Below are 19,293 nucleotides of genomic sequence, written 5' to 3' on the forward strand. Positions count from 1 at the left end.
GATCCAGAAATCCCTGTACTGGGTATATACGCCGAAGATTTGAAAACCCATATCCAAAAAGATATTTGCACACCGATGTTCAAAGCAGCATTATTCACAGTGGCCAGGACATGGAAGCAACCGAAGTGTCCTACGATAGATGATTGGCTAAAGAAGCTGCGGTACATATATGCAATGGAATATTACTCAGCCATAAGAAGAGATGAAATACTGCCATTTGCGACAACATGGATGGACCTTGAGATAATCATGCTAAGCGAAATAAGCCAGACAGAAAAAGTTGAAAATCACATGACATCACTTATATGTGGGATATAAACCTAAAAGCAACAAATGAACAGGACAAACAAAATGAGACTCATGGACATGGACTATAGACTAGTGGTTACCAGGGTACGGGGGGTGGGAGTAGGTATATGGGGTAAAAAAAAAAAAAAAAATCATTTCTTCAATTAAACAAATTAATTTAAAAAAATTCTGGCCAAATGAATTAAGGTCACAATTTGGTGGTAATTAAGGTAGAGACCATTGACTCTCTTGGGAAGCAAAGTCTAGATTTAAGAAGGAAACACTTGGCAGCTCCAGGGCTTACTAATACATAAAGCTCAATTCTAGAATTAAACACCAAAACTCATTGGACTAGGTGCAGTAGTATTGCCCTCAGAAGGTGACTTCTACACGCAAGACTGTTATTTCAACTGCAAGTGCCCTCAGCCCACTTGTACATGACTGCATCAGGTGGCCCACGCTTGTCAGACTTGGAAGCTGTATTTTTAGAGGCCCTATAAAAAAACGTGATAGCAATGAAAGAGCAAAGCAATGTTTGTTGAACCTAGAGATTTTCCCAGGGCCTCACCTTTAACATGTAGCATTTATTACACATTTTCCAGGAACAGAAGCATGAGAGGAAGCAGTTGGCTTTTACAAGTAGAAACTGTGACAGGAGACAAAGGTACCACGAGTTGGGTAGGGTTGTCTTGGGTATCTGCTAGCAAGATGTTAATTAACACTTCTGTGCCTGTTTAACTTTTGCAAGGGTTAAAACAGAATCTAGTTTTGGGGCTAAGAAATGCTTGTATGATACTCAACTAATTTATTACAATAAGCAGATCCAGTTTAGACCTAGGAATGTGTTTGCTGGCCCTGGTCCCCTTCTAGTTTTATTAAGCCAAAGTAAGGAAGGCCCATTAGCTTTGTCCTAACAGAGGTAAAAGCCCATATGATTGGTGCTTCACTGAGCTATTTCTAAATTTAAGTGCCTCGAATGACTTACCTTCTTATTTCTATTTGTCTAAAAGAAACACCAAAGCAAGTAGTGGTTGATTACTACATGAACTTCTTTCAGACTTTTAGGGCAGTTATGAAGGACAAGTAGTTGAGCAGATAGTAAAGTCACTGAAAAGCGAGTCAACGTAACTGCATCTTCATGCTTAAGTTAGCTTCCCCTGCCCACCCTTCTTTGAGCAAAAGGGCCTTTGGGATAAGCCACTCAACACTGATCTTCTTACCACAGTTTTCTTCATCTTCTCCACTGTCACAATCATTTTCACCATCACATCTCCAGGACACTGGGATACACTGAGTAGAATGGGCGCCACAGCTGATTGAATTTATGCGGCATGTTCTCATATCTGTTGATGATATACAGTCTCAAAAGAGCCTCCAAACTCATCAGTGCAAAGTTGCTCTTGTGCTGCTTGGTGGTGGTAACACCTATAACTCAGTGGCCTAGCATACTGCTGAGATTCGACTTACTAGTTAAAGCCTGGGTACATCCTGCACCAGCTCCATTGCTTAGAAGTCATACCAACCTATGCCACCTGGCAGTACCTGAGAGCCCTGACCGTGTTATTTCTTCAAGGTTCCGTGGCATGCCCAGTCCTGGCTTTTGTTTCACTTGGCATAGTTAGGTTTATTGGCTGGCCTGCTCCTTGGCCATTATTTATCTGTTGGATGTCAAATGGCACACCCAGATATCTAATCCTGACTTCATTAAAGGCCAGACGGTCTAACACCTACAGAGACTTCCTTCTAGATTCCTTTACAGGTATCCTTCACAAACTCCCTTAGATTTATATCTTGCAAAGTAGGGATATCCTCCACTTCTTGACTTTTCTAGGTCATCTTCCACTAAAACTTGGGGCACGATCTTTATGGAACCTGACTTGACCTGTGGTAGCTCACCTGCCTGGACCAATATTCTTAGGAATCTTCTCACTTCTTGCCTAGAAATTTGATATCACACAGTTATTTTCCTTTGTGCTTGACTTTTTTTGGTAATCATTTTCCAGACCAAAACTTGGTTCCTGTTAGTCCTCCACTTTTAGTGCTTCAACAGGTCTCCGCTGCCTCAAAATGAACTCTTTTTCTTTACCTTGACATTCAAATAATCCCAAATCATCCTCTTCTGTGATCTAGCAGACCTTTTTCCTGAACATAGCCTAAGGACACAGATATGTATTTGTATAGCTATGAAGTTTCTTTTATTTAAAAACAAGCTATAAGCTCCCTGTTTCAACAACTTTAGGTTACATGTTTGTTCAAAATCACTATATCACCCTACTTCTAGTCATTTTACCCCTTCAGTAATAGATTTTTTTCATAACATGAGAAGCTGTGCATTTAAAAGCTTATACTTGGCCCATGGGGGACCCTCACGTCTTGACTTAGCTTCCAGGACCAGAGTACCATCTGCTCAGAGTCATCATTATTAAACATTTGAAATCTGTGCACCTAGCCAAGGAGTTCTTAATGAAATCTGCTGGCTTCAGTCTTAAATATTCAATAGTGAAGCTACCCAAGAGAACGTCAGTCTTGTTAGACTAGAGAGAATATTCTTTAAAGGACACTGATCAACTGCTAATGACCTGACTGACTTTGGAGTCAATTGATCTACACTTTAAGGGAGTCAAAGCAAACCTAACACCAAGTATTGAATTATACAATACTCAGAGCTATGAGACACAGAACAGCTTGGAAAAGTTCAAGTCCAAAGCAAGTCACACTCACAGCACTGTTCCGGGCTTTCATCAGAACCATCTTCACAGTCAGGATCCCCATCACACTGCCATCGGCTGGGGACACACTGGCCATTGTTGCACACAAAGTCAGATGCAGCACATGTCTTCTTCACTACAAAAGTTTATTTGCAGGGTTAAAGTTGAAGTTGCTTACCCAAGAATTCTATATTCCCACTGAGGGAAAAGCTGCATTTTGATATGTTTTACTCCCAAAGCACCAACTGCCAATATCTAGGAGAACCTTAGAAAAATCTCCGCTGATCCCAGAGGAGAAGTGCTCATTTGAGAGAGTTGGAGGATACTGAAGACAAAGATGTCCCATTACCTTACAACTCGAGGCTACCTTACAACCCTTTTTGCAATGTTGAGATTAAGTAATAGTTTCATTTTCTTCATGCTTTTCTTCCAATGCCTTCAAGTCCTTCATGAGTTTAATAGCCAAACATTCCATCCTGATTTAGATCATACTATAATTGTTCTAGGGGCATATCTTAACAACGCATGGGTTTAGTGTAGAGCTAGAAGAAGGCCAAACCCCATTATTGAATAGTCACCCCTATAGGTCTATTGGGGCAGAGGAACCCAGCCACTAAGAAATAGAGAAAGCTAAAACCCAAGTGTAAGACAGGTAAAGTTCAGAATCCGGAACAGACTAACACCAACCAGCTCAAAGTCACTGAAGTGCCTAAGGAAGCTACCAGAACCCATAACTGACAAGTTAAAACAGCCTATAACAAGGTATCAGTTCTGCTACTAACTCTTACTAGGGCAGGCCTTTTCTCCTACAATTAGGGTGTACATGCAATTGGTTGTCCAAATTGGGGTAATCTCAATAGAAAGGGGACATGGTTAATTATACCAGGAAGATGAGCATAAACCAGGACTTTCCTAAGCAAACCAGGCAGCTTGGTCGCCCTCCCATGAGGAAGTCAGAAAGTAAAAAGAGTCTTGAAAAGTAACCACATAGGGTGTTCTAGGCTCATTTTTCTTGGACTACGTTCTTCCTTGCCTATGTGCCTATACTTTCTGTCTGAATTTATGGTTTAAAACGTTTTTCTCTAACATATTCTGTAATGAGAAATCAGCTAAAAGCTGGAAATTTGCTGAAAATTTGAAAGAGATTGCTTCAAGTCAGGGGTTTAAGCCAGGTACAACTCTGAGTTTCGAGTGTCTTTTACTTGTGGGCCACTCTGGTTTAGCCTTTGGTATTACAAAGCAGGAGATAGTGATTATAGTCAATTTCTAGAACTCAAGATGAGGAATTATGATGATCTGATAAGGATAATCTCCTTGAATTAGGTAGCCAAAGAAACAATAAAGGTCACATCAGCTCTTACAGTCACATCTGTTCCTAAAATCATTCAAATCCCAGTGTGAACGTTTAAGTGACACTGAAGGCCCCTGTTCTCCTGAGAATGTAGGAAGATGTCACAGGGTCTGTAGAGCCAGTTGCTATAATTCTACCTGTGATATTCCTCAGAATTAGCAAAAGAGGGGGTAGGGAATGGTTGTAAAGAGACCACATGATTTTAAGAAGTATAAACTATTACAGGGCTAAAAAGGATTGGCTTTACTACAAAGTGAGCAAAAGATAGATAGGGACAGAAAAATTGCTAGAGTTCTCTCCATTCTGAGCATAGACTGCAAGGGTAATGAAAAGCTATTTGAACTGGGCCTTGAGAGATGGATAGAAATTTAAATGTACCACAGGGGAAGAGAACTACCCGTTACAGATTTAGGGTAGCAGATACTGATTAATCAGCTCAGCCTAACACAGAATAAGTTACTGAAACCAACAGAAACACATAGCTTGTGCGATCCAAGCTTAAGCTGACAAAATATGCAAGTTGAAATGCTTGAAAGAGCCCTGATGAAACTGTAACCAAGTTCAATATCAAGAGGTTGGACCGAAAAAATAGAAAGTAGCTTTATAAGTTTTAAGTTATTGTGTAGCTTTTCTCTTCCATGGAGTAACATCTCAAAATAAGCATTCAGTGCCCCCCTGAGTAATGCTCCCACTTTCCTTCTCTATTTTCATACATGGGAGGCAGAGACAAATTCTGGCCAAAAATATATTTAACTGTTCCCACCTTCCGTGATCTTGATTGTATATACATCTGCCTCCTCTTTACCTCTTCCAACCCTTCTGCCATGTGGCTAGAAGTTATTCATGCAGATACTATTTTAGGAAAAGCCAGTGATGACCCCTAAGATGGCCCAGGTTAGCTTTCACTTAATCAGTCAGATGGTAAAAGAAGACACCTAAACATAGAGAATAATTACTTTCTAAGAAAAAACAATGGGTTTTGCCAAATATATAAGTTTAGAATAGAGGAAGAATTGCTACTTACACCAAGAGAACAGCTGACAAGAGTGAGGTCCTACTAGTGGGATATTTAGTGAGGAAATTATATTACCTAGGTAACCCAGAAATAGCATGGAACTCAATGTCTTATAGAGTAGATAAAAATCTTAATGTTGGAATGCAAATAATGAAAAAGTATTGCATAGGAGAACTATGGTTGGTCCTGAAACTGGAGAGAAGTTTCTTCCCTGAGTCTATAGAATAGACTTCCTGTGCTTCCAAATGAGCTATTAATCCACATATTGGCATGAAAACATCCACAGTATTCTGAGAGCTCAAGCATAGGGCAGTCTGCCACAATGTTTACACTATAATATTTCAGTAACGGTGCGTGAAGAAGTAGGTAATGGCACACAGATGAGCAGCTGATGAAATCCACAGTAAGCTTCTATTTTCCTTCTGTTTCTTGTTTGTACAGTGGACATCTTTAGATAACATCTTTTAAAAGGCAAATGACAATATTATCACCGACATTCACACAACATTGTTTCAAGATTTTTACAACATAGAATAAAGGGACCGTAAAGCAAACTTCAGCATGTAGTCAAGGTAACTAAATGTCATCTTGACATGTAGTTCTCAGCTGTTCTGGTGTGACACAAGGTTACACAGATTGAATACAAAGGCATTTCTCACAATGACCTTTTGATAAACACCAATCAACGGGTATAATAGTATATCCCCATTCTCTTGCAAGAGATGTCTTCTACCCTGCCTAATACTTTAGAATTAGTATCTATTGTAGGCAGATAATTGAAAAAGAATTCATATGTGATCTTTGATCTGTGCTGGCTTGTAGTTTCTATGGCAGGAGTTAATTAGCCCCCTGAAATATTAGGGGATTTCATATTGTCCGTGGCTTGCTTGCTTTCTTTTTTGGGATCAGAGCCATTTGAGAATTTAAAACAAAGTGTGTTCGAAGCAGTCTTCTATCTCCACTTCTGGTCCTTCTCTCCCTCCTCCTAGCTTCCTATACCAAATGTTTGCTTGACCTAAGGTAAACCAGGTCCTGTCATTTGAAAGAAACTCTACTTTATCCTCGACATTCTGTACTCATGTTGATAGCCCCATGTCAAACATCCCATTATATTTCTCTGGACCAGGAAGTACAGAATCCTTGGACTCTGGTTCAAAACAAATCTTAGAAATGGATCTTGTTTTCAGAATCTTGATACATTTGTAGAAATTAAGATAATATTACTTTTCAATAAAATGCATTGACAAGTAAAATTGTCAATCTCTTTACTCACCACAGTTCATTTCATCACTGCCGTCAGCACAGTCTTCATCCCCATCACATTTCCACAGCAGCGGGATGCAGTGGCCATTCGTACACTGGAATTGGGAAGATTCACACTTGGCGTTTCTTCCTAAAATCAGGAGAGGACACTTAGCTAAGCCTGGGATACCTGGGTGGTAAATTAGAGATGATAGTTACCCAAAACCCATATCCTCTGAGGATGGCTGCAGACTCAGCAGGCTACAACATTCTAGGGGGCAGAGCTAGATGGGTCTTGACACAATGGCTGACATTAATTGAGTTCTCAACTGGGCACACACCACATAGATAAGACGAGATTTCTCAGCCTCTCTCGCACTGAGGCAGAGCCATAAGACCAAGTTCTGGCTAATGGAATGTAAGCAGGAATGGTATATATAATTTCTAGGAAATATCCTCAAAGAGCCAGGGGATCCATTTTCCTTTCCTTTATTCCTTTCTGGTTTCTGAAAATGGGGCATGGTGGCTGGAATAGTGATCTTGGGCCAAAGTAGCCAGACCAAGATAGAAAGAACCTATATTGTCCAGAGACCATCGGGGCATTTTCATCTGCCTCTGGACTCATTTCTGTTATTTAAATCATGTGTGTGGCTATAACCACAGAGCAAAATCTTAATCCTTTAATGGCATTTCTGGCTCACATTCCATACTGTTATTCATGAATGATGCTCCTATTACAAGCAAGGTAAAGGAGATTTAGAAGGGGTGGCAAGGAAAGGGGAGATGCAGAGGTTTAATACATGGTTCCCCATCTTAGAACTTGAGGTCTGATTGGGAAAAGGCATATTTGCAAAATGACTCCAATATAAGATTAAAAGTATCAAGAAGGTACAGTTAAGGCAGCAGTCCCCAACCTTTTTGGCACCAGAGACTGGTGCTCCTATGAGAATCTAATGCCTGACGATCGGAGGTGGAGCTGAGGTGGTGGTGCTAGTGCTGGGGAGCGGCTGCAAATACAGATGAAGCTTCGCTCGCTCACCTGCCGCTCATCTCCTATGTGGCCCGGTTCCTAACAGGCCACAGACCAGTACCAGCCATGGCCCAGGAGTTGGGGACCCTGAGTTAAGGGGCAAATGTAGATCATTTTTAATTTAGTGATGGGAGAAAAGCAAAGTAAGGCAGAGCCACAGACTTGGATTCTATTTCCCTGCACCTCAGTTTTCCTATGCTCAATGTATGGATATTTAATTCACACAATGATATGAACTAATTCTTTTAAATAGCACACTTATTTATTTATTTATTTTTTGCCTGATACGGGCCAGCTAACGTTCAGGTGTTTCCTATCATGAGCAGGTCTGTTCTGGAGGATGTGATTTCTTTGAGATAAAAGGCAAAGATTTGGTTACTCAATGCAAACATACTGCAAACATTTGAGAAACCCGGTGGAGCCATATAGTTCATGCAGATTACTTATGGAGGCCTTCCAAGCAGAGAGCCTTATGATTTCCTGCCACCTTTCAGCATCTGCAGCTGTGACATGCTGGCATAAGAACAGATGCTACAGTGGCAAACACAGACTGGAACTTTTGCATTATGTACACAATACTCTTGTTGGCGTCCCTACTATCAGCTACTCCCTACTGCCTGGGAGCATTCTATGCTTTATGACTAATTCCCAGGCAGATTAAAATTTGGTCTATACAATACCGATGTGGTTACCTTCTTAGGTATTAAATGAATGCATTCATTTAAAACCTATATGTATCACTCTGCTCCCAAGAGTTTAGTTAAGCTAGGACGCAGATACAAAGCAGTATGATTTGATGGCTTTCCTACCTACATTTCATACTGTTAATTCACTCCACAAATATTTTATTGGGTATAAGATACTAGGGATTTAGAAGACAAAATGAAGGGAGGGTGGAGGTTATTGTCAGGGAATAGCATCTGCTAGTTTTTATACTGCTAGACCAAATCTGAAATACCTGGCTGCCTTTTGCCTTCTACCAATCATCACTGTAGTCTCAATACAGTCTCACTATACTCAGTGCTGGGGTACCTGTTCCAGGGGCCATTGGTTGTAGTTCTATATCCCCACTACCTTTGAGGGCTGTGGGAGTGATAAAAATCTACTTTGAGTACTTTATTTGAGAAGTCGAAAAAGAACAATTTGTAGTCAGAGTACATAGATATAAATATACTTGGAAAGAATAGTCAGGATACTGTACAGACGTTGATATCTACACTGTCAAAAAGGTAACCACATAATAAAACTTGGACAGAGACTTAAAAATGTCTAATGATGGTTTTCCACTTCAGAGTAAGGAACCTAGAAGAGCTCTTTAAAATATGAGTTTTGAAGCTACAGATTTTATAGATACTCAAGCTGGCCTGGGATAAAATACGAGCACAAAATATCCTAAGGCTGATGATTAGTCGGTCCAGTATTGCCTTAAAGATGGTCTCTGAATGTAGTTGTTACATGCAAGCTATCAACAACAACAAGTGATATTAAAATCCAGGCAAATGCTGCTTCTAGAGTCAATATTGAGTAGGCTCAAGACAGACAGAAGTATGTTTTTTGTGTTTATTCCATTAACCAAAGAGAAAAAAGGAGTTTAGTTTCTTCACTTATCTCAGATATTTCCATTTCACCCAAGCTTCTGCCTGTCCATGACACACACACGACCCTCCATTAGGAAGGGGGAACAGTTGAGGTTAAGAGTACAATATGCTCCTAAATGTCCCTACTGGTTTTAAAAAAGGAGTGAGATGGGGGTGGGGCCTTTATAAAGAACCTTTTAGAATGAGGTGGATGATGACCTTACACTTTATGGCCAGGTCTCTTCGTTTCCTCAGCACTTTCCCGGAGATTGTTACTGGGCAGAAAGTGCTTCCTAGTTCTGTTAATTCCCTGTAGCATGCAGAGTTGTGAGACCTCAGCCACCTGACTACAACACTGTGGGGTTTCTGACCAAGTTTCAGAAAGATTCTACATTTACACCTTTGTCCAACTGGGAAGGCTGCCGTATAGATAGAGCTCGAGAGACTCTAAAGCACCACATGAGTTAAGAAGCTTTTGGTTTCCAAAGCTCTGGGGATTACAGGATTGTGGACCTGTAGTCTATTTCCATCCATGACAGTTAAGTCTCAAGTTCAGTATTATACTTTAATAAAGGGAACAGGTTGAGCTGGAAACCATCTACACCCAAGGTTCTTTTTATTCGTAGGCTCGGCCAAAGCCAATGATGCCTCAAAAAATAACCTTAGAAGTAGAAGCACTCTATATTCCAGAGTCCGTCTGCTCAGAAAGGTGAAAAGTTGGAGTAAATGTGATTTTTAGTGGGTTCCATAGGGTTCACAGGGATACCTTAGGGACAAAGGGATAGATGAATTGGGGGGAAATGCCATGACGTGGGAACCTGGGTGTTCTACCTCTGTTTGGAGCTGGAAGGTTTCCTTTTGACTATCAGAGTTTGTGTAAGAATTTGAAAAGAGTTCTATTGCTTTAAGAAATTAAACTGTTGGACTAGATCTAGGTTTCCTTCTAGCTCTAATACTTAAAATATTCCTGCCACTTCGGGTCAGGGCGTGGTAAATCACTTATACCTAGTTACACACGTGGCTATTTAAAATTGTAATAAATGAATGCCCAGAGGTGTCCAAGGATCACTCACTCACACTATCACTTAACAGATGGATTCAGACTATGCAAACTTACTTCAAGGCCCCCATGTCCCAGGAGCCTTGCTTACCTAAATAGTTAACGTTGCTACCCAGACATGCTGGCAGGTCACTGGGTCCAAGAAACTCAGGGTTTTTTTTTGTTTGTTTTTTTGTTTTTTAATGCAAATAGAAGTCAGCCTGCTGTTGTCTAATTGCCCCTGCAAGGGCTAACATGGAAGAACAATATGTAAGCTTCAGTAACAACTGCACAGACCTTAAAGTAAAACATCATGCCTTCACAGTGGGCTACCAATTTCCCTGTAGGGATCCCAGCCGCACCTTTGCAGGAGGAGCATCCAACAGGAATGCCCAGAATATGAGATGTTTCTGGGCATCAGGCTCAGACATGAATTTCGACTTGCTCAGACGGGCTCCCGCTGCCACCCTGCTGGGACTAGCAGGGCCATCTCTCACACCCCTCCTCACTGCTTGAGCATGTGGGTGTTATCAGCTCCTGGAATTTCTTCAGTCCATTTGTTTTGGCACTCTGGGGCCGCCAAGGGCATTTATTTTTAGTCCGGCTCACTTCTACTGCTTGCCACTTTGATGCCAATCTTTCTATTCATAGGCAAAACTTGTTTTAGGACAAGCAGATTTCCGAGTCAGCAAAGTTTTCCTACAAGGGAGAAGGTTAGTAAGAGGAACTACACTAAGTGAGAGGGCCACTGAAATATCAAGCACAAAGGTTGTCTTCCGGCCTTAACGTCAGCCTCTGAAAGCACTGTAAGAACGACGTGGCAACCAATGAAAAACCATTAAATACTTAGGTTAATCCTTCGTATTCACTGAAAAAGTATATCTTACAGTTCAATTGTCAGAAGTTTTTTCCACTTATATCAGATTGAGATCATCTTAAGGATCATCTTGAGGATAATTTAATTTATTTTTATTAGCTAAGCACTGCTCCAAGACTTCCGTCTCTCAGTTCATTTAGTTTTCAGTCTAACACGGTCAGCGCTACCGTTCCCCTTTTATACATCAGGAAACCTGTCCGGGGAAGGGAAGTACAGTACTTGCCTAAGATCGCTCTGGGCAGAACTAAAATTTGAACCTGGGCAGTTTGCCTCCAGATACTGTGCTACTGAACCTGCATACAAACTAGAATGCCTGACTCAGGACTACTTCCTTCTAGAATATTCTGTTGATTTGTAACTTGGATGGTAGTTTAATCCAGAATTAGGTAGTTTTCCTTGTCAAGATGACACTCTCCTAACACAGTTTTATTGTTGAGATAGAACCTTCCTTCCCTTCCCCATTTTAATTTTTTTAAAATGCTGTTAGAGTATCCTCAGCAGGTCTTTTTCTAGGAGGAATACTGTGCTTGATTTTCTTGTCTAAGGCATATTGGTCAACTCAGAGCAAAAGCCCTCCTGATAGTCTTTGGAAGTTATTAGTTTTTCTGGGTGATGAACTACGAAATCGGTGATTCTCAAACTCCAGTTTACCTCAGAATCCCCTGGAGGGCTTGTTAAAACTCAATGCTGGGCCCCACGTCCCAGAGATTCTGATCCAGGGGGTCTAAGGTAGGGCCCAGGTTTGCACTTCTAATGAATTCCCAGATGATGCTGACACTGCTGGTCCTTGACCACACATTGAAACCACTGCGGGAAGGTTAGGAGGCTAAGAGTCTACCTACACAGGAGGTGACTATTTCATTTTCAGGACTGGAATAAACCGTACTCACCCACATAAGCCCTCATGCCCATCACTGGATGGACGTTGGTGGTAAATGCCAGTCTTATAACAGACATTATAGCGACAACCTGACATAAAGCCTTTGTGCCCATTAGGTAGGTAAAGTTTATCTAGATGTCTTAACCAGAAGGCATGGTAAAGAACTTCTAAAATCTGTCTTCCTCTCTCATGTATTCCATCTTTGACTGGCCCATCACTTACTCTAAATCAGTAGTCCAATAATGAACCCAAATTCTTCTCCCCTGACATTTTGCCATCAAGCCCTGGCTGTGGCCAAGCCCTTGTCTCTCTCGACCTAAATTTGTCTCCTGTTCCTCTGCCTCTAGGTTGCCACGTTTCACATCCAAATCAAGATGGTGATTCAAACAACCTAGAATGGCCCAACATGCCAAAGATAATATCAATTCCAGGCTTCCCAGTGGCTCTGGAATTGACTCTAGTTCCCTACCTACTTCCTCTGACTTTTCCGTTATTTACCATCCGCCATCTGCTCAGGTTACACCGAGAGGCCTCGCTCACTTCCCCAGACCTGCAACCCTCACTGTTGCTTTGTTTTGCTTTGCTCATGTTACTTACGCCTATCCACTCATCTATCAGGAGTGGGCTCACATGTCACTTCTTGAATGAGACCCTCAGCTCCTTTCTTGACCAGTTAGGTGTGGTCTGGCTGTTTTCCTAGAGTCTCCTGCGCCTGTTACACAGCTATTATGTACTGAGATGCCCTTACCTGCTTGTTTCCATCTGTATGAATGGAGATCCCTTAATGTAAGGTCTGGAATTTATTTTCGTACCTTGGGACATGGTACTTGACATCTAAAGATTCTTTAGGCAGTAGTGAATATTCCTGGATTCATAAGGTGATTTGTTAGTTCACTAATAAAGCTAGTGTTCTATAGTTTTTTTTCAAAGCATTCTTCCCAGCTTTTCTGAACCTAGAACCAAGTGTGACCAGTTGTTTCACCAGCTAGAATACCTTGAAAGACTAAGTTACAAAGGCCACCATTCCCTATGCCTATGAGGCTACTACTTTCACCTTATCTTTGTGACATTTTATCATTTAAAACAGTGCACTTTTCTACTCTTACGTCAGAATGAGTGTGTCAGTGTATGCTGGCCTCATTTCCATGTGAGGAGAGAGGTTCTGACACATGGGGAAAGTTAGCATTGGCTAACTGGTAAAGTTAGAAGTTTGATGTATGAGACCCAGATTTTACTTTTGACATGTTTTAGGTTCTTTGGCAATGTTGGCTGCAATCCATGGTGCTTGTAAGATCACATTTGTAAGATCACCTGCAGAGACAGAATAGCTTTTGGCTTTTTTGCATCAGAGTCTAAGTTCTTGGTGTTTTGGGGGAAAATTTGTAAACTGTAACTCAAATAGCATGTGGGAACTCCAGCAATCTTCAGCTGCTATCTGCCTATTTTATGATTAAGTCTTAAGCACTGGATCTGCTCATTCCTATCTAGTGCTTCTATTTCATTTTGTCTTTGGATCACTGAATTCCTGGGTTGACTTCCTTTCTAGATTAAATGCCAGGAAGGAAGGGACCAATTCCCTGGTCACTATGTCCCCAGGGCTGGTGCCATATGGTAGGTACTCAGCAGATGGAAATAAAGTGGGTTCAAGCAGATGTAAAGAAGAAGGTTGGCACCACCTACTTAGTGAATCTACAGATCCGTTAATAACTCAGATGTTGGGAAGGCTTCTTAGGAAAACCAAAGATTAGAGGCAGTCTATAAACTTAGGAACCCAATTTACTCATAGCATTTGGGGAAAGTATTAAGTTATAACACATGAAGTCACTTGCAAATATTTTATTTAAGGGAAGTATTAAGTTAGAACACATGAACTTATAAGTAACTTGAAAAAGTTGTCTATTGCCAAAGTTTTATCACCTCCCTTGCTTGGCAAATCGCAAGCCCTACCCCTCCCCACTGCCAACACCACATCCAGACACTCAAAGGCCATCAGCCAGCAGGGCTGACCAAGATGACCCAAGCTGGTGGTAAGATCGACCATTCTAGCCGGTGGTCCCATCTTGTAGTTTCTGCCTCCAAAGTTATCTCTTAAATACAAGGCCATGAATACCCTCCTCACTGTTCCACTCACCCATGTAGCATCTCTAAGGTACAAAGTGGACAAAGGATCTCTAAGCAAATATGAAGCCTTTATTTTTTTAAGCAGAATCTTAAAAAAATTCTTACTCTCTCAGCATCTAGCGTTCATTCCTTTGCTTAGAATCCAAAATAGCCAATGCGCCCAAGCTTTCCTAGAAAATGTCACGTGAAGGGAAAAATATGCTAACTTCAAGGTATCACCTGCCATCTCATTTAGATCCTGCAGTGTGTCTAGCATATCTAACTAGGTAGTATTCACGATGTCTAGAGTTTTTATTGCAAGCCAACAGAAGAGTTTAGAAAAATGATACTAATTCATACTGAAAAATGTAGAGTGAAATTGAGATAATTTTCACTTGCAAAGCCAGATTCTCCTAGAGCTACATCATACTCTGCCTTGAAATCCTCTGAAAAGCTATCAGTCTTCAGATTTCCTAGCAAAAAATTCTAGCTGGGCAAAAAAAAATTGTCCCTGGACCACTTACGCTCAACAGGTATATCTCATCTATCACCTCTGCGGAAGGTATCCTTGGACTCTTTGTCTTGAAAGTAGTCCGCGTGCTGTGGTCTAAGTACTCTTTTGAGATTAACTTAAAGTAGAAGGGAACATCCTAAGCAATTCTGAGGCTATCAACTAATCATCTCAAGAGCAGTTGTATTAGCCCACCCCAGAAGCTCTCCTAAGGCAGGTACATTTATCATAAGCATCATTACAGATCTTACCATAGCCCTCTGAAGCATCTAATTTTATATAGGCTGGTAAGTGAAAGTGGCTTTCCAAAGAAAGGTCAGCACTCAGAATTAATTATGACTTGAGGTCACACAGGTGACTGCCTAGACTTGATCACCATTCCCTCTACTGAAAAGGGCAGCTTTGTTCACATTCTGTGAGTAGAAAACAGTCTAGATATTTAATGAGTTATCTATACATCTATGCTGTGCTCTGAGTCTTCTGCTCTTTGAATCAAAACCTGAAGCCATATGGCTAGGAGCTATCTGTTCCCTTGATCTTACAACCATGCTCTACTCTAGGAATTCTTGTTAAGTCTTATCAGTTTGATACTCCTCCTGGAACGAAAGGGGCTTGTAACTATTTTTCTCCTTTTCTAAAAGTATAACAAAATTACTTAAGTGAAATTGAGTTTATGGTTATCCAATTTTATAAATGACAGAAGTGCTTCAATCGGGCCTTCACTTCTTTTGAGTATGGAGGCTGCCGTAATTAAAATATGCAGTTTTGCTATACTAAAGTCTTAACATTTGGCAGCTCTACTGAACTTAGCCTTTAGACATGCTTTAGGTATATGGAGATTCAAAAAATAAAAACAGTCAAAATGACACAGGAGAGATGCATAGCTAAATATCACGTGAAGTGGGCAATGGGGTGATTTGAGGAACAAAGCTGCTCCAGACTTCAAGAAGCTGTCAGTGTCAATAAGAGCTTGCCTGGTGATGCTCTTTAAAAGCCTCACATTCTCATTTTTTGGCCTAGATGAGGAGTATGATCAATGCTACACGTTCCCTTGGTGCTACAAGATGAGCCAGGTTTGTTGTCCCCTTGCCCTCCAGTCTCCTATCCCTCCAAGTCTGTTAGTACCGCCAATTTCACCAACCCAGCACCCACAATAAGAGTTCTGTCTACTCTTTTGCTAGTTGCTAGCCATATCTGAATAGGTCTCACAAAACCTTTGTCTTTCTAGGCTTTGGCCTTAACAAATATATGGTACTGCAGATCCTAATCTTGACTAACTAGGCTGGAGGAAAATGTTTTCTAGGGATTTTGCAATCAGGTGTATTACACTACTGAATTTTAACTTCTCTTGTTAGCCTGCCTTAAGTTCCCTGCTAGGGTCTTTAAGCACACCTTCCCAATCCTAGAGTATTTTAGACCAGCACCATGAGTGTATGTACATTAGTGTGTGTGGCCAGGTGGGGAGAAGGGTAAGTGTAGACCAGGGCCAGAAAGTCAGCCTACATGCCCTGGACTTTGAACTTCAGATAGGAGCCAGTCTGGGTTGGCTTAAGGTCAATATCTGCCTCAGCTAACCCCAAATTCCCTGTAGTTGAGAAGGATGTGCCATTCAGAAGGATCCGCCCTTTGAAGAATTTAAGTCTTGCATGGGCTTCTATTTTCCACTGTTCATGGCACGTCACAATGTCATTAAGTGACCTAGGGGAGCAAAAGGGATCCTCACCTACCTAATACACATGCCCTTAACTAATTCAACAGTTTGGGCGCAGTCCTAGCATTCTATAGGATAAAGTTAACCTCCAATGGAAAGTTATTATATGTTAAGTTAAGAGAATTACATGCAGCAAAGAGAACATACAGCAAAAATGAATCTTTTCTCCTACTTTTCTGGACAGTTATCAGTAAGTTCTGATATATTTTAGTCTTTTGAAATGATATGAAAAGTATAATGGAAATCATGGCACTATTCTGAGAAATCGTTTAATAAGTTAGTGCTGTTCATCCATTAATGATTAATGTTGGAGTCTGAAAACTCTTGTAAACAGGGCTTTTCCAGGCTCTCAGGTTTGTTACACATCTGAGCCCATCTTCATGATCCACTAGCGATTTCCAAGAAGCCCCGGCAGGGGAAAACATTTTAGAGACAAGTCAGCCTGAGCCTGTCTGGCCTTTTACATTCCCTTAAAGATAACACTTCTTAGACTGCTAAATTGTGAGTCCGTGGAACCATGTGATCCACCTAAACGTGACCGGGTGGCCAGCCAATCACAGAGGGCAGACAAGTCCGCCTCAGCTTCACAGGCTCAGGACAAATGGAAGCAAAGGGCAGGGGCCATTCAGAGACTTGAAATCACCAAATACTGCCTGAGACTGCTTGACCACACACTTTAAAGTTCGCTCTCACTTCAGAAGACACGTGACTGCAGGCAGGCGGGCCTCCTAAGCCACCGGGCGACATAAGCTAGGGACTCTGGAATGGGTACTTAGGACAGGGCAGCTTTCTGTCCCAATTTCCTAGAGCAAACCCCTTGGTGTCAAATCAAGATCACTTCAGGAAGCTGCCAGCATCCTAACCAAATCCTCTTAGAAAGGCTTCCCGTCGCCTGCCCTGCAAAGTTGTGAGGACAGAAGTGGGAAAAGTAGCTGAGGACAGGGCTCCCAGGCCCAGTGCGGCAGACTCTGGGGACTCGACAGTCCCCAACAAGCCACAGCCACACACCAGCTCTTGAGCTACTCCCTTTGATCTATTGTTTAAAATGAAAGCTAATTACAGTCAGCAGATTAGGACTCAATTCCTCTCGAGGAAATCTCGCAGGAACGAGTATCAAAACCTGATTAAGTCTTCGTTCCACTCTCCTTCCCGGTTCAGCGGTATGAGAGACCCGAGGGGTTTGCAAACACGGCGGGAGGGGTGTAAAGGGGAGAGGGGATAAACATCTAGAGAGGAGTCCTATTTCAAGCCTCACTCGTCCTCTAACCCATACTCCAGAGAGACAGCCGGGTGCTGGGGGAGTCGCAGTCCGGGTGCGCAGGCTGCGCACTTCTCCAGGGTCCGTGGAGACTACCGACTGCAGCCCACCAAACATGCGCCCCTCACCGCCGCTGGGGACACACCGCCCCAGCCGGCACCCGGCGCCCGCGTCCCCGGAGACGCCCACCCGCACCCACCGCCGGCTCGCGCCCTCCCTGAAGTCCAAGAAGCGCACCCGCGGCTGCCGCGCACGTCTCCGCTCGGCCCTCTGCCTCCTTCCTAACACTCTGCCTGCCAGAGGAGACAGAACCATTGTTCAATGGCTTGGAAGCCCATATTTCCCAGCCCCTGCCAAGCGGGGTGAAAAACGAGGCAAAGCCGCGGGTCTGGGGGTGGGAGTGTAAGCGAATGAAGACTAGTTCAGGCAAGGCTTTAAGGATACCCCAAACCCCATCGTCGCCCAAGCCCGGCTCTCCGTAGCCGCGGCGCTGACAGCTCAGAGGCACCGCCAGGGTGGGGAGGAAAAGAAGGCGAGAGGAGCGGAGAGGCGCCTCCTAGGAGCGGGGTGGGCAAAAGGAGACCCGCGCCTGGGGGAACCCTGGCGCCCCGGCTGGGTCTGGGCAGCCCGGGGAGGGGCGCGTCCTCACTTACCCGCTCGGGTGGCGTCGCTCTCCCGGGGCGTCCAGCACAGTGCAAGAAGCAGCCAGAGCGCCCAGAGCGCGGACGTGCCCATGGTGCCCGCCTGGATGGTGCCGCCGCCGTTCGCTCCGCACAACAAGTTACCAGCCTTTCGGAAAGGAGGAAGGAGGTGGGGGCAGGGAGGGGGGAGGGGGAGGAGGAGGGGAAGGAGTTAGAAGGGGGGAAAGGGAGCGGGGAAGAAGAAGGCACCCCCTCTCCTACAACTTGCACAATCTCCTCCCCACCAGCCAGCCCACCCACCTACCCACCTACCTACCTCCCCAGGCTGCAGCAGCTGTGCAAGGCGAGCCTGCGAGAAGAAAATAATGCAGGCGCTGCAGAGGAGAGGGCAGAAGAGGGGAGGGTACAGGAGAGGAGGGGAGGGGGTGGGGAGCTAAGAGCAGAGGAGAAGGCAGAAGACACAGAAGCCGGCCCCGGAGCACCCACACTGGCGACTGCTGGAGCGCGGGGTGAGGAGCTGGGAGGGGGCAGGAGGGGGAGTGGTCAGAGGGGCGGGGGAGGGCGGGGGGGAGAGGAGGCTTCAGCCCTCCTGTCTCATCGACGCGCCCCTCATGTAAAATCGCGGCAGCCAGGTGCCTGCGCCAAGGGTGTGTGAGTGTATGTGCGAGTGTGAGCGTGCGGGCGTGAGTGGCCGTGGCGCCGCTGCCACCCGGACTGCTGCTGGGGCCCAGCTGCTCCGCGCGTCCGCCAGGGGCTCACGGGGGCCCGGGGCGGCAGCTGGTTGGCTCGCGCGCAGCCTTCGCCTCCAATCCTCGGCGCCTGCCCTAATTTCCTGATCCAGGGAACCTGCCGCCGCAGCAGCTGGGCGCTCCCTACAGTCATTACTGTACCCTCCCGGCAGCCTCCAACAGTAAATGCAGCGGCGGCGGCGGCAGCAGCAGTTAGCGCCGATGCAACTATTGCTGCTATTGCCTCTGCCTTCTCACTAACGGGGCTTGCGGCCCGGGGTTGGGGGGTGGGGCGCGGTGCAGCTTCCAGGGGCAACAAGCATCTGCGCCCCAAAGA

The 19,293-nt window shown here is 43.8% G+C and overlaps 1 protein-coding gene across 4 annotated transcripts in view; it reads right to left on the reverse strand.

The window, feature by feature from the left end:
- VLDLR (very low density lipoprotein receptor) overlaps window positions 1-18,779 on the reverse strand; it is a 32,373-nt gene extending 13,594 nt beyond the window's left edge. For 2 of the 4 annotated variants that reach the window (XM_011376674.2, XM_011376672.2), the window contains exons 1-5: window positions 18,537-18,779; window positions 18,241-18,376; window positions 6,636-6,755; window positions 3,010-3,132; window positions 1,509-1,631 (exon numbers count right to left, since the gene is read on the reverse strand). In XM_011376674.2, the coding sequence (XP_011374976.1) occupies window positions 1,509-1,631; window positions 3,010-3,132; window positions 6,636-6,755; window positions 18,241-18,322 (448 nt within the window). In that variant the 5' untranslated portion in view covers window positions 18,323-18,376; window positions 18,537-18,779. Of the gene's footprint in view, window positions 1-1,508; window positions 1,632-3,009; window positions 3,133-6,635; window positions 6,756-18,240; window positions 18,377-18,532 lie in introns of all 4 variants that reach the window. The other 2 variants (XM_023521273.1, XM_011376673.2) reach the window with 2 other exon arrangements.
- Between the last annotated feature and the right edge of the window lie 514 nt (window positions 18,780-19,293).

Source organism: Pteropus vampyrus, unplaced genomic scaffold, assembly GCF_000151845.1.
Source record: "Pteropus vampyrus isolate Shadow unplaced genomic scaffold, Pvam_2.0 Scaffold301, whole genome shotgun sequence".
Lineage (NCBI taxonomy): Eukaryota > Metazoa > Chordata > Mammalia > Chiroptera > Pteropodidae > Pteropus > Pteropus vampyrus.